This window comes from Manacus candei, unplaced genomic scaffold, assembly GCF_025592945.1.
Source record: "Manacus candei isolate 608988 ecotype Guabito, Panama unplaced genomic scaffold, ASM2559294v1 h1tg000020l, whole genome shotgun sequence".
Classification (NCBI taxonomy): domain Eukaryota; kingdom Metazoa; phylum Chordata; class Aves; order Passeriformes; family Pipridae; genus Manacus; species Manacus candei.
In genome coordinates this window covers 3,218,824-3,231,007 of record NW_026138068.1, presented here as the reverse complement: position 1 = coordinate 3,231,007, position 12,184 = coordinate 3,218,824, and the positions used below count along the sequence as shown (strand labels likewise).

Below are 12,184 nucleotides of genomic sequence, written 5' to 3'. Positions count from 1 at the left end.
GCGGCGGGTGGCGCGCGCCGCCGCGGGGCCGCGCCCGTGACCGCGCGCGATGACGTCAGCGGCGCACGCGGCCCGCGGGCCGGGGGGCGCGCGCCGGCGGGGGCCGGGGGAGGTGGCGCGGCCCCGCGCCATGAGGGACCAGCTGGAGCGGGGCCGGGAAGAGTGGCGGGAGCTGGAGGAGGAGTTCCGGCAGCTCCAGGTGAGCGGGGCGCGGCGGGGCACGGCTCCCGGGCGGGGAGATGCGGGGCAGGGCTGCCGGGCGGGGAGATGCGGGACATCGCGATGCCTCGCCCGGCCGCGCGTCTGCGGCTTCTCCCGCACTGCCCTTCCCCGGCTCTGCTCCGCATCCTGTCGCGGGGCCGGCCCCGGCTCTCTCCCCGCGCCCAGGCTGGCAGGGGGCCCGGCAGGAGCGGGGTTGGGGGTACCCCCCGCACCCCCGGCCCCGGGGCAGCCCCGCAGGGTCGCCCCCGCCCCGCCCGGGGCGGCCACGCGTGCTCGGGGCTTGGCCGCGGGGTGCCCGCGGGATGCCCAGCGCTGCGGGGATGCGCATCCGTGCGGGGCACAAACACCCGGTACCCCAGGCAGGTACTACGAACACATCTGGGACATCCGGACCGAACCATGGCAATGCCCCAGCTACCTCTGGGGATGCACCGAGGGGACGTGGTGCCGCGCTTCCCACTGCCGGAGCAAGGATGGAAAAGGGGGACCTGGGGTGGCCGTGCGCTCCTGGCACGGCACAAAGAATAGCGGAGGCAGCGCCTGCCCTGCCAGCATCTCTGCACAGTTTGATTTCCCGTGATGGGGTACAAGGGCTTCAAGTGCTGATTCTCCATCTCTCAAAGGTGCACTGAGGGACAGAGAGGCCTCAGAACAGGGGCCAAGAGCTGTTCTGCAAGATGCTTTTACCTCCAGAAGCCTTCCTCTCCCTGCATGTCATCAGTGCTGCACCTACACACGTGCTTTAAATCTTAAAGCCTGTTTTAAAGTACGACCGGCTGTTCTCACTCTGGAGGCTGTTTTAGCCTCTTTTAGGCTGTTAAACAGAACGTGCACACAAGAAAAAAAGTGTGATTTCCAGATTTAGCTCGTTTTCTTAATTAAAAGTCAGTTCAGGTTGCATGTCTGTTAGCAGGAGAGGCTTGGTGCTGGGAGAGACCAGCTGGCGTGGTTTTGTTGGTCACTTGTTTGCTGTGTGTGCTGACTGTCTTCAACTAGCACCTGAGTCTGACCTAAACCACAGCAAAATGTCAATAACTTGTCCCTGCCTCAGTTTCCCCACCCATGAAAGGAAAGTGGAAATACCTCTCAGTGGAGTGGAAGCTGCTGGTGGCACGAGGTGTAGTTGGCCAGTGATTAGCACTGTAGAGGTAAAAAGCTGGAATAACATCCACGATCAGGGAGTTCTTACGTGTTGCAGAAGAGGGGAACAGAGAGGTCATGATTCTGCTCCAGCTCCACGAGTTGCTGGTGGTGCTTAAATGTGCTTTGGAGGAAGGTCCTGTACTCCTGAACCGGCTTCAAGTCGAACCTCAACTCTAGAGTAAGAAAGTGCTTCCATCTGTATGTCCATTCATACTTGCCCTTGCTCGTGGCTTTCTGGATGCACTTGCAGCATCTCTTGCTCTTGAGGAGCCTGTTTTCCCCAGCAGCAGCTTGACCCCCCCTCCATGCCTGCATCTCCTCCTGCCAGCACCCTTTTTGGCTGCCCTGACTCTCATCTCCAGCTGGAAATGCTGGTCCAGGACCACGCAGGAACTGCTCTTCATGGCTTGAAGGAGCTCTCTGTGGGTATTTCCCAAGGTACTCTGGTCACCCCCACTGAAATGGTCTCCCTTGCAATGCCAGCAGGGAAAATAAATTTTGGTGCTCAGATTTTTTTGCTGTGTTGGGAGCAGTGCTGGTCCCCATGGGGCAAAATGATCTGGGTTTCTTTTGCACTCCTGCCTCGTCTCGTATTTTATAGTTGTGTTGTAAGTCCTGGGTCAGGGGCTGCATCTTGGGCTCTGGTTGTAGCTCCTGCCCTGCCATGCTGGCTGGCACAGGGCCCTGGGGGCTGCACTTGTATTTGGGTGTGGGGGGCTTTGGAGGGGCTGGTGCTGCTGTACAGCAGCACTGAGCATACCCCTGGGGCAGTGGGGACTCATGGGATGGGCTTGGGGACATTCAGGTTTGCAAAGCTCTTCTAACCAGCCACTTCTGCAGATTTTCGTTGTTTGGGTTGCCAGGGCAGCGCCTCATCTCTGAGACAGAGCTCAGGGATGTGGGAAAAAATGCAAGTTGCTCTGCAGCAGTTTATTAATTTAAACCCTGAGAATGAACATGTCACAAGATTTGGATTAGGACCCTGCTGTCAGTGAGTCTCCTTGTAAGCACTGGTCTCTCTTGGCAAATAAATAACCCCACTTGTAGCAAATGTTATGTTCTTCTAAACAACAGTGTAATTTTCAAACCATTATCCTGATGTTTTTGGCTGGGGGTAAAATTTACCAGCTCTCAACTCGCCTATTCGTGTTTTCAATAAATACCTGAACCCTTTTTTGGCAAAGAGCTTTTTACGCCCTTTGAATCAGCCTTTTATAAGATGTTGTTGCGTGACATCTAGAGAAGCAAGATGAGTTACTCTGCAATCCAGGGAGCCCTGAAGTCCTGCCCATGCCAACCAAAGCCAAAGTGATCCAGAAACGATGAGAGCTGCAGAGCCTGGACATGGTTAGTTTGGTTATTAAGGTCTTTAAATTGGATACTGGAGCTTGGTGGCCAGGAGGTGCCTAAACCCCCTGACCTGAATTTGTATCTTTTTTCCCCTCCCCTTCAGGTCCACATCATCTTTTTCCCTCCAGATTTAATCTGGCTGTGAAATTGGAGTGCCTGCTCTGTGATTTAGCCACCCATTTGATGGAGATGGATCAGGATCAAATGGAGGATTAGGAGATTGGAGGATTAGGAGATTCAAGGATTAGGGGCTTCATTGCAGGGTGGGACTGGAGTGAGGAGCTCCTGAGTGGGAAAGCTCATTAGAAAGAGGAAATTAGATGAGTGTAGGGAGGATACTTTTCCTCTTGCAGGACTTTCATCAGTGTCCATTTAAGCCCTGTTGGATCTGTGCTGGTTGGCATCACCCCCTCCTTGCTTGTTTGCAGGGGTGCCTGTTGACTCCCAAAAACCAGGGGTTTGCTTGCTTCCCTTGGAGGGGAGGACCAAATGCCATGAGTAACCTAGAAGGGCTCTTCCTACCAACTGTCTCCTCTTCTCCTGCAGGAAACACACAAAGTTTACAGGCAGAAACTGGAAGAAGTCACCAGCTTGCAGACAGCCTGCAGCAGCTCCATACAGAGGCAGAAGAAGACACTAAGGGATCTGAAGCACAGCCTGCAACGGTAATGGGAGACCTGGAGGGGGGAGGAGGCAGGGATGGGATGTTTCTCCTTCCCAAAGGGCTCAAATGGTTGGATTTTTAGCATTTTAATGTACAGTCTACAGTTAATGTACAGTTAATGTACAGTTGCAGTGCTAAAGTTGCTCCATATTATAGCCAGGTAAAATGTTAATAACTGTATGAGAGATGGAGTCCTGCAAACAAAGGATTTTGAGGGAGTCAGTGTGGGTTTCATCCTTGCAGTGTGTCCCTGCAGCTCTTGGTCTGTGGGTTTTGCCAGGTGAGCAAAGCTTTGCTCCATAGGCTGTAACTGGAGGAGCAACATCAATCCTCAAACCTGGAGGTGTAACTTACCCCTAGGTGGATCTACAGGAGGGAGCTGTCTCTGGCTGCTTGGCTGATCCCCAGGAGCCACAAGCTGAATTCCTGGTGTGCAGGTCTCAGTACAGCGCCTCCAACACCCCGGGCTGCTGGCTCTGCTGCACATTGCTCTCTGTTTTACATTAATTGTTAAAACCACAGTTTGCCAGTAAATCATCAGCTCTGTGTCCTGTTACATCCTGCAGTACTTCATACCTGAAGAGCTGCAGCCTCGGCAAGGGCAGTGTGTGAAACCACACACAGAGTTCCCAAGGTGGAAGGAGTTCCTGCAAAAAAGCACAGAATTCCCAAAGTGCTCTGTTAGGGAAGAGCACACAGTCCTGTCACTGAGCTGATGAAAAGGGAAGCTGATTTATAAACCAGCTGGTTGAGGTAACTTACAGTAGCATAAACCTGGCAGTGAAATAAAGTCGTGGTGAACCAAATGGTGCTGCAGAAATACAGGAGCAAAGTGGGCTGTGGCATCACCTCACACAGTCAGCTTTTTAACAGCGTGGATTTTATGACAACATTATTTTCCCTTTAAATAAAAAGGAGGTGAAAACGTGAACAGGAATATCTTGTTTCTGCGCTCTTGCAGGTGCAAGCCCAGAGCGAGTCCTGAGGAGTTTGCTCTCATTCAGGAGATCAGCAACCAGATCAAGGAGAGGCAGAATGCCTTCTTTGACATGGAAGCCTACCTGCCAAAGAAGAACGGGTACGTGTTCCCTGGGGAGGCACACGCTCCAGGAAGGCTGATTTTTCAAGTATTCTCAGCGGTTTGTTCCTGAAGGATAAGGTGCATGTTGAAGACAGACATGTGAAATTGGATTAGTCATAAATCTCTTGCTGAGCTGCTGTGTCAGTGGTACACAGAATTCATGAGCTGTGAGTGTATGTAAATGCACTGTGTGTGTGGGCAGTGCAGGTTTTCTCTTAAAATGAAAGTAACCTGCATTGGTGAGGGATTGTGCAGTTCACTGTTCCAAACTAATGTTTTTCCGGGCTAATTTTTTAAAGGATTGAATCAGCATAAGAATTTTCTCTTTTTTTTTTTTTTTTTTTTTTTAAATAACATTTTCAACCAACTTTGAATTTATACTTTCCTTCGGGGGGGGGTGTCAGGACAGATTTGTGACAATTGTAAAGCACTGTGTGATGCTGCAGCCCCTCAGAAGTTTCTATCAGAAACTTTTCTTCCAATTCCTCCCTGTTATTTTTGGATTTGGAGAGTGCATGTTACATATCTCATCCTTAGACTGTAGTGCAGAAAAGGGACCAGGAAAATAAATCTCTTCTTTAACTTCTTGGAAATGCTGACCAATCTTTCCATGTTTAGATCCTATTCTGTGGTCCATCCCTCCAGTTTGCCTTAATTAAAAACCTCCAGCAAACGTGGCTTTGGCAGAGACATTGTCTCATCAACTCAATCTGGGTCATCCTGTGATGTTCAAATAAAACAACTTACTTGGGTCTGCTCTTGGTTTTTGTCTTTCAGCCTGTACTTGAATCTGGTGCTGGGAAATGTGAATGTAACTCTCCTGAGTAACCAAGCAAAGTGAGTGAGTGTTCCCACACGTGTGATTTGGGTTCCTCTGGGGCCAGCTGTGAGTCTGCACTAAAGTCCAGAGAGGGGAATGGGTTTCTCTCAGATCTGATGAGTGAAATGTCAGGGGTGGGCAAGTTGGACTATGACATGGGAACAAGCTAAGGCTTCATGTAGCTACAATTGAATTTGTCCATCACTTGCTTTTAAGCCCAGCCCAGCCTGTGGTCTAATTGTAAGGGCGGGGTCTTTTTGCAATGAAAAATAGTATTGTGACTTCAGGCATACAATGCTGCAGAAAATGGAGATTTATGTTTTAAATCTTATCGTGCCAACCCAGAAAGCAGCTGATGGAGTTAAGCCATTGTCTTGCAGCAGAGACAGGCCCTCCCTGCAGGCAGAACTCTGCCTTTCACCCATCTACTGCTTTTCCAAGTGTTTCAGCAAAATCTCTGTCTCTGGGCTTGGCATGTGGATTTGTGTCTGGTTTGAAAAAAGCGAAGCCCCACTGTGGTCAAACACCCGTTTGTGTCCATAAACAGTGTCTGTTCCCTTCCAGGTTTGCCTACAAGGACGAGTATGAGAAGTTCAAACTTTATCTGACAATAATCTTGTTACTTGGGGCTGTCGCCTGTAGGTTTTTTCTGCACTATAGGTAAGCTGCATTTTTACTTTTAATCAAGTATTTTGAATAAAAATGTGCTGGATTGGAACTAACTTATGTCCTGTTGAGGAGGGTGAGATGGGCTCTGGTAGTGTTTAGGCTTTGGGCAGTTGGACAGCAGGACACCTTCTGCTCCTCTTCAACTCTAGCAGGGTCTGTATTTTAGGTACTTGTTTTGCCTTTTTAAACTCTTTTGAGAGTCTTTTGTAACTGAGAGGAGTCAAACAACATGTTTCCTGATTTCTTTTTTTTTTTTTCTGGCATGATGCTGTGCTTGGGAACAAGCAGTTGCTTTTGTACATGGGCGGTCCCAGGGCAGGGACCGTGCTGCAGCTTTGGGTTTGCAAAGGCAGTGAGAGAGGATTTGCATGAAATAATCAGACCTGAAACGTTATCTCCAGGTTGTGATAAGTGTCTGAGCACCAACAAGCTTCCAGTATTTAGTGTTGCTTAAAAACCAGGAAGATGTTGGAGCCAGACACTTCCCTGAGGTCTCTGTGAGTCTGGGTGAATGCAGGATTGTAGCAGAAATGATGCTGCCCTGTACAGAGACTGCCCCAAATCCCCTTAGCTTCAGGAGTTTGCAAATGGCAAAATAAAGTTTTGGTGGGTAGTTTTTTTCCCCTTCAGAGGGTAATGCTCTTCCTTCTTTTAGTTGATTGGATTTATATAGATCTCATGGAAATCTCCTCACTGAATTAGCCTGGAAATGCCTTTCCAAATTGGATCATCCTCTGCTTCTATGGTGCTTTCTCTCCTTCAGAAGGACTTAATGTCATCCCTGCATACCTGCTTATCAGCTCAGGATCTGCAGTGTTATATCACAGGGCACTTCCCAGGGGGGAAATGGCCCTGAACTCTTCAAGTGCTGTCTGTGTGCAGTTCTGCCTGAGGGTTAGAGACGTTCAGGACTGGGGCTTTGTGTCTGTGGCCTCACTTGGCAGCTTTTCATTCACTCAAGGGGAGGAAGGAAAAATAGGGCTTTTTGAAATGTATCTTTACAAGGAACAGGATTTTTTTTTTTTTTAACTCTGTGGTTTTTTCTGTTTAACAGGGTGACAGATGAAGTGTTTAACTTTCTGTTAGTGTGGTATTACTGCACGCTGACGATACGGGAAAGCATTCTCATTAGCAATGGGTCAAGGTACAGTGCCACCTGCAAAAACCATGTAGAGCATGCAATGTCCTTAAAAGAAAATAAGAGACAAGTGGGGATTCAGCTTGGCACTGAAGCCCAGCAAATATGAGATGCTGATGCCTCTCTGCGGGGTCTTGTCTCCATCCCCCTCCCTGGTTGCTTCCAAGGGCAGATGTGGCCACCTGAAATTTGGGGAGAGAGAAGTTACAGTTCCTAGAAGTCCCCAAGTTCTTGGTCCAAAGTGTTGGATGTTTATGGTAGCTGTGGGGTTTGTAGGTGTGGCCTGGGGTGTAAGTGTGCTGCTTTGTGTCAGAGGTCACACACTTTTGGTCAGAAACGCCCCAAATCAATCCATGGCCAAATGCCCGAAATCAACCCATGCTGGCTTAGTTTCCAAGGCAGCTTTGGCTCTGGAGCAGCCCCTCCCTTCTTGATTCTGCTCCACTACAGCCCTTGCTCACTTTACTGTTGTTTTCTGAGCTCCCTTTAGTGCTCGTGTCTGAAAGAACCAGCCACCTCATAGGAAGGCCTTGGAAACGTCACTTCCTTCCATGGCAGGGAAAAAAAGGGTGTGTGTGCTGACACTTGTGTGTCATTAGCCATGGAGGTGCCTCCTGCTCCAGGGACTGCTGCTGCTGGATGTGCTGCAGGGCCTGTGGGAGCACGGGAGACATGCCCTGGTCCTGAGCCTCTCTCCAATGCCATGGATTTGTGCTCCCAACTAAACCACACTGCCAGACAGTGTTCTGCAGCATCCCTTGTGCTTGAGTTGGGCTGACTGTTCTGTTCCCTGTCCCTCCTTCTCAAGTCAGGATCATTTTTGTCCATAAAGCTGGGCTTTGGTGTTGAAATCCATGTTTCTTGTCTTAACTGCCACATTTGTTTTTTTTCTCAGGATCAAAGGCTGGTGGGTATCCCATCACTACGTTTCCACGTTCCTGTCTGGAGTGATGTTGACGTGGTGAGTCTGCTGTCGCCTGCTCGAGGTGCTTCAAGCCTGTTTCACGGTGTTTATGTCATCTGAGCATTCAAATTCAGCGTGACAGGGAAGCTGTGGCCACATGGGCTCATGGCAGAGGGTCAGACTTAATATTTGTTTGATGTTACAGATGTTTCCAGTGATAAATACAACACTGCAAGTTTGTATTTACGTTGCTGGTTTAAAAAAAGAAAGAAAGAAACACAAACCTTACAATGTAGCTGGGGTGGTGGTAACAAAGCCTCTGCAAGGCTCCAAATTTCTATCTCTGTAAGTAAGGAAACGAGCAGCACTTTGCTGCTGTAGAGGAAGGACACCACAAAATGAAGGTTTGGTGCCTTTATTAAACCCTGATTACAGAGTCCAAAGCCAAAAATACAGGGGAGTGGTGTCAGGCAACCCAGCGATGCACCCCATGGACAGCCCTCATTCAACCCGTCTCATCTTGGGCATGAACTGATTAGTTAATTATTAAAATTTGTTTTAATTATTAGAAATTGTAAGGGGATGATATCATTGCTGGAGCAGAAGATCCCTTGTCCTCCATCTATCCTGAACTGCCCTCAGGATAATGAGCACAACCCCCCCCTTCTCCACCGCTCGGATTCTTGATGCGGGTGATGCTGAATGGCTTTGCTGCCTAAAGAAAACTGGGATAATGGCAAAGATTTTTATACATGTGGGAGAGGAGAAACCTAATCAATGAGAGTGTTTTCTGTGTGGCTGTAGCACCTCTCTGGGCTCCCAGTGGGGTGGAATGGACTGGGTACCAGCTGCTGCTTCGTTTGCTAATGGGATGAGGCTTGGTGGTAAAGGGGAAGGGTGTCATGTCACCTGCTTTTAGCAAACTAATGGACCTCCCCTGTGTTTTGCTTCCAGGCCGGATGGACTCATGTATCAGATGTTTCGCAGTCAATTTTTAGCATTTTCAATATTTCAGAGTGAGTATTTCTTACCTTGCTAATTCGCAGGATAAAGTCATTTTGTGTCTTTACATGCTTAGAAGAAAACACTTCTGTTTGGTAAATACTGGAGTATTAAACTGTAGGAATATAAAGATAGTGTACGAATATGCAGTCTACAAATATAAGCAATAATTAAATGCTCTTGGATTAAATATTATTAAAGTAATTTGATACTTATCATACTTCAGAATAGCCAAAGCAGTAATGTCTTCTCTCTCCTTCTCCAGGCTGTGTTCAGTTCCTACAGTATTATTACCAAAGGGGCTGCCTCTATAGGCTCCGGGCTTTGGGGGAGAGAAACCACTTGGACCTTACAGTGGGTGAGGTTTCCTGCAATGCTTTCTTTGCACAGTTTTGGCACAGGTTTTGAATGCAGTGATAGGGAGAGAGAGGGCTGTGTGGCCTTCGAGAGTGAGCTTTGCAGAGCTGACCCCTTGCCTTGCTGCCTGTGTCCTAAGGCAGGAAGGAGAGCAAGGTTTTTATCCTTCTCCTTAGGTCCTGTGGGTCGGGAGCAGAGGGATCTGATCTCTGTCAGCTTTTGAGGGGGTCAAGATGGAGGTTTTGGTCATCCCCATCTTCATCCTCCTTCCAGTATCACACCTTCAAATTGGTTGGTTATTGCAGAGCAGGACAGGAACAGCCCTTATGGGGTGGTCTGGGTGGGGAAGAGCTGCAGCTCCAGTCCTGGCTATTCTGTGCTCACACTCTGCCTGTCTGTCAACCTTTTCCAGAAGGATTTCAGTCCTGGATGTGGCGGGGGCTGACGTTTCTCCTTCCCTTCTTGTTCTTCGGGCACGTAAGTTGGGCAGTCCCGTTCTCCCCCTGGGTGCAGTGTCACAGCACCACACGAAGGTGCTTCGGATCACACATACCCATGAAGAATGTTCCCAGGGTTTCATTTTTATTTTGCTAGTAATGAAAATGCATTTTTTTTATCCCTTTGCAGTTCTGGCAGCTATATAATGCAATCACGCTTTTCGGACTGTCAAGGCACAAGGAGTGCAAAGAATGGCAGGTGTGTGTTGGCTCTGCTCGGAAAAAGCACGGGGCAGGGGGAGAGGGGATGTTTAACCACATCCTGAAAGATATTTGGGCATCTGACCCCAGTTAAATATTTCAGCATAATGCAGCACAGGGCCGGTTCTATGTCCAGTAGAGTTCAGCAGTGTTGAATATAATCCATGTTGTAATAGTAAAACGTAGTAAATGCAGCTTCTTCTCCCCTCTCAGGTTTTTGTGTTGGCTTTCACGTTTCTGCTGCTCTTCCTCGGGAACTTCCTCACTACTCTCAAGGTGGTGCACACTAAACTCCAGAAAAACAAAGACAAAGTGAAGAAGCTGTGAACCACCCCATTCATAGTGTGCATCCCTCTGCCTGCAGCAGGGCTGGGTTTGGGACAGATCCTGCTAAAGCCCAGCTCGGACAGATGGGCTCGGGAGGACTCGTCTGTCCCCGTGTTCGGCAAAGGACTCTGCCAGCACAGACTCAGTATTATCTCAAGCATGGCTCTCCAGTCTGCAGTCCTGCTATTTATGTATATTTAATATAAAACATGTTTGCTTCTGGTTTTTTTTTTTTTTCTTCTGTATATAGAGCAGCATGCACCTGCCTGGCAAAGCGCCAGCGTTGGGGGAATGTGGGATCTACTGTAATTCCAATTCTGGAATGATATTTAACACTTTCCAGTTTTATTATTTAAATTCTGGTAATTGAATTTGCAAAGGGTTATAAACACTCTGGGTGGATCCAGGAATACAGAGCGAATGCTGTTTTTCAAGGCATTTGTTTAAGGCATATTTTCAGTGGCAATACTAAACCTGTGTGTACTGTGAAAAGAAAGTGCTCATCTTTGTACCATACTGCTGCTATATACACTTTTAAAAAGCCGTTTAAAGAAGAGAAATTCTCTTTAGAAAACAAAATCAAGCAAGCAAAAGGGGTTTTTAAATGGCAGGGAAGTCTGCTATCCCTTTTCCAGGGAGACCGAGTCATCTGTCCAGGCCTGAAAGGACCTAAAATAAACCATTCAATATGCAGCTGCTTCAGCCCCTTTTTAGTAACACACACACTGCCCTTGGGTTGGTTTTGAAACAGCATTCTGGAAAGGGGAGGACAGAAATATTAAATGCTCTCTTCAGATGCTGCACTTGTAAACACTGGTTCAGGAGGGTGGCATGGGACAAACAGTGCCTGCCATCCTGCTAAACTCCTTGTGCTGCTTGAACCTGAACTTGCTCATTAGAACACCCTTGTTTTGGGTGCTGTAATGTCTGTGCATCCTGAGCCAGCTGCAGCACTGAGCTGCCTTAGGCTGTGTCTTCCTCAGTGAGGAAGGTTCCCTCTGAGCCAGCACAGAGCCCAAAGTGGGCAGTGTCTGAACACGGTGCCCTCCTCCCCCTAAACATGTTCATGAGGAAACAGGGACACAGCACAGATGGAAGTGGTTCCATCAGTGCTGTGGCTGCAAACAAGCAGAATTGCCTCTGCCGTGTCACTGTCCTGTGGGCATGAGCAGTGAATTGCAATTTGAATATTTTCAACAACTTTCACACCAGCTGGGCTGCATCTTGTTATGTTGAATTTTGCACACCCTGTGAGGTTTTTAAACCCTTTGAACTCTCAGTTTATGAAATGTAAATTGCTTTATTTTGAGAGTGATGCTGGAACCTGCTCTATCTGAGCAGTGGAGCTGGTTTTGCAGGGGTGAGTAACGTGAGTTCTGCAGCATGAGAAACTCAGATTAAAAACTGAGAGATTTCCACTGGAGCTGATGGTAAATGTGGTCACTTCCTGTGCGTTGGTGTTTCAGTTTTGTACTGGGGAAGGTGATGGGTGGCTGTGTTTCTTTTACTGACAAATGTCTTCTTGTGGAGAAAAGGCTGCACAATTCAAAATTTTTCTATAGTCAAATGTGTGCATTATTTCTTTTAATTTTCCATTTTAAGCTCGTAGGGATTCACAAGCCTTAATTAAATCAAAGCGAGATGAGAGAAGAACAAACAAAAGATTTTTCAAGGATCAAGATCTCTTTACTCTGCATGTAAAATAAAAATGATGGCTTGCTCCAAAAGAGAATTTTTTACCAGCTGCTCATGTAACAAGCAGAGGATAAAGTTGCACAAAATCTGTACAATGTACAGTTATAGTTAAGA

General features: G+C 48.0%; 1 protein-coding gene across 1 annotated transcript; it reads left to right on the top strand.

Moving 5' to 3' along the window:
* The first annotated feature begins 75 nt into the window (after positions 1 to 75).
* Positions 76 to 11,066, top strand: TMEM120B (transmembrane protein 120B). Its single transcript, XM_051785861.1, has 12 exons — positions 76 to 199; positions 3,262 to 3,380; positions 4,341 to 4,457; positions 5,238 to 5,297; positions 5,845 to 5,940; positions 7,004 to 7,093; positions 7,983 to 8,048; positions 8,946 to 9,007; positions 9,259 to 9,351; positions 9,763 to 9,827; positions 9,978 to 10,046; positions 10,262 to 11,066. Exons 1-12 carry the CDS (start codon positions 131 to 133, stop codon positions 10,373 to 10,375), a joined length of 1,020 nt encoding a protein of 339 aa, XP_051641821.1. The 5' UTR covers positions 76 to 130; the 3' UTR covers positions 10,376 to 11,066.
* Positions 11,067 to 12,184: the final 1,118 nt, after the last annotated feature.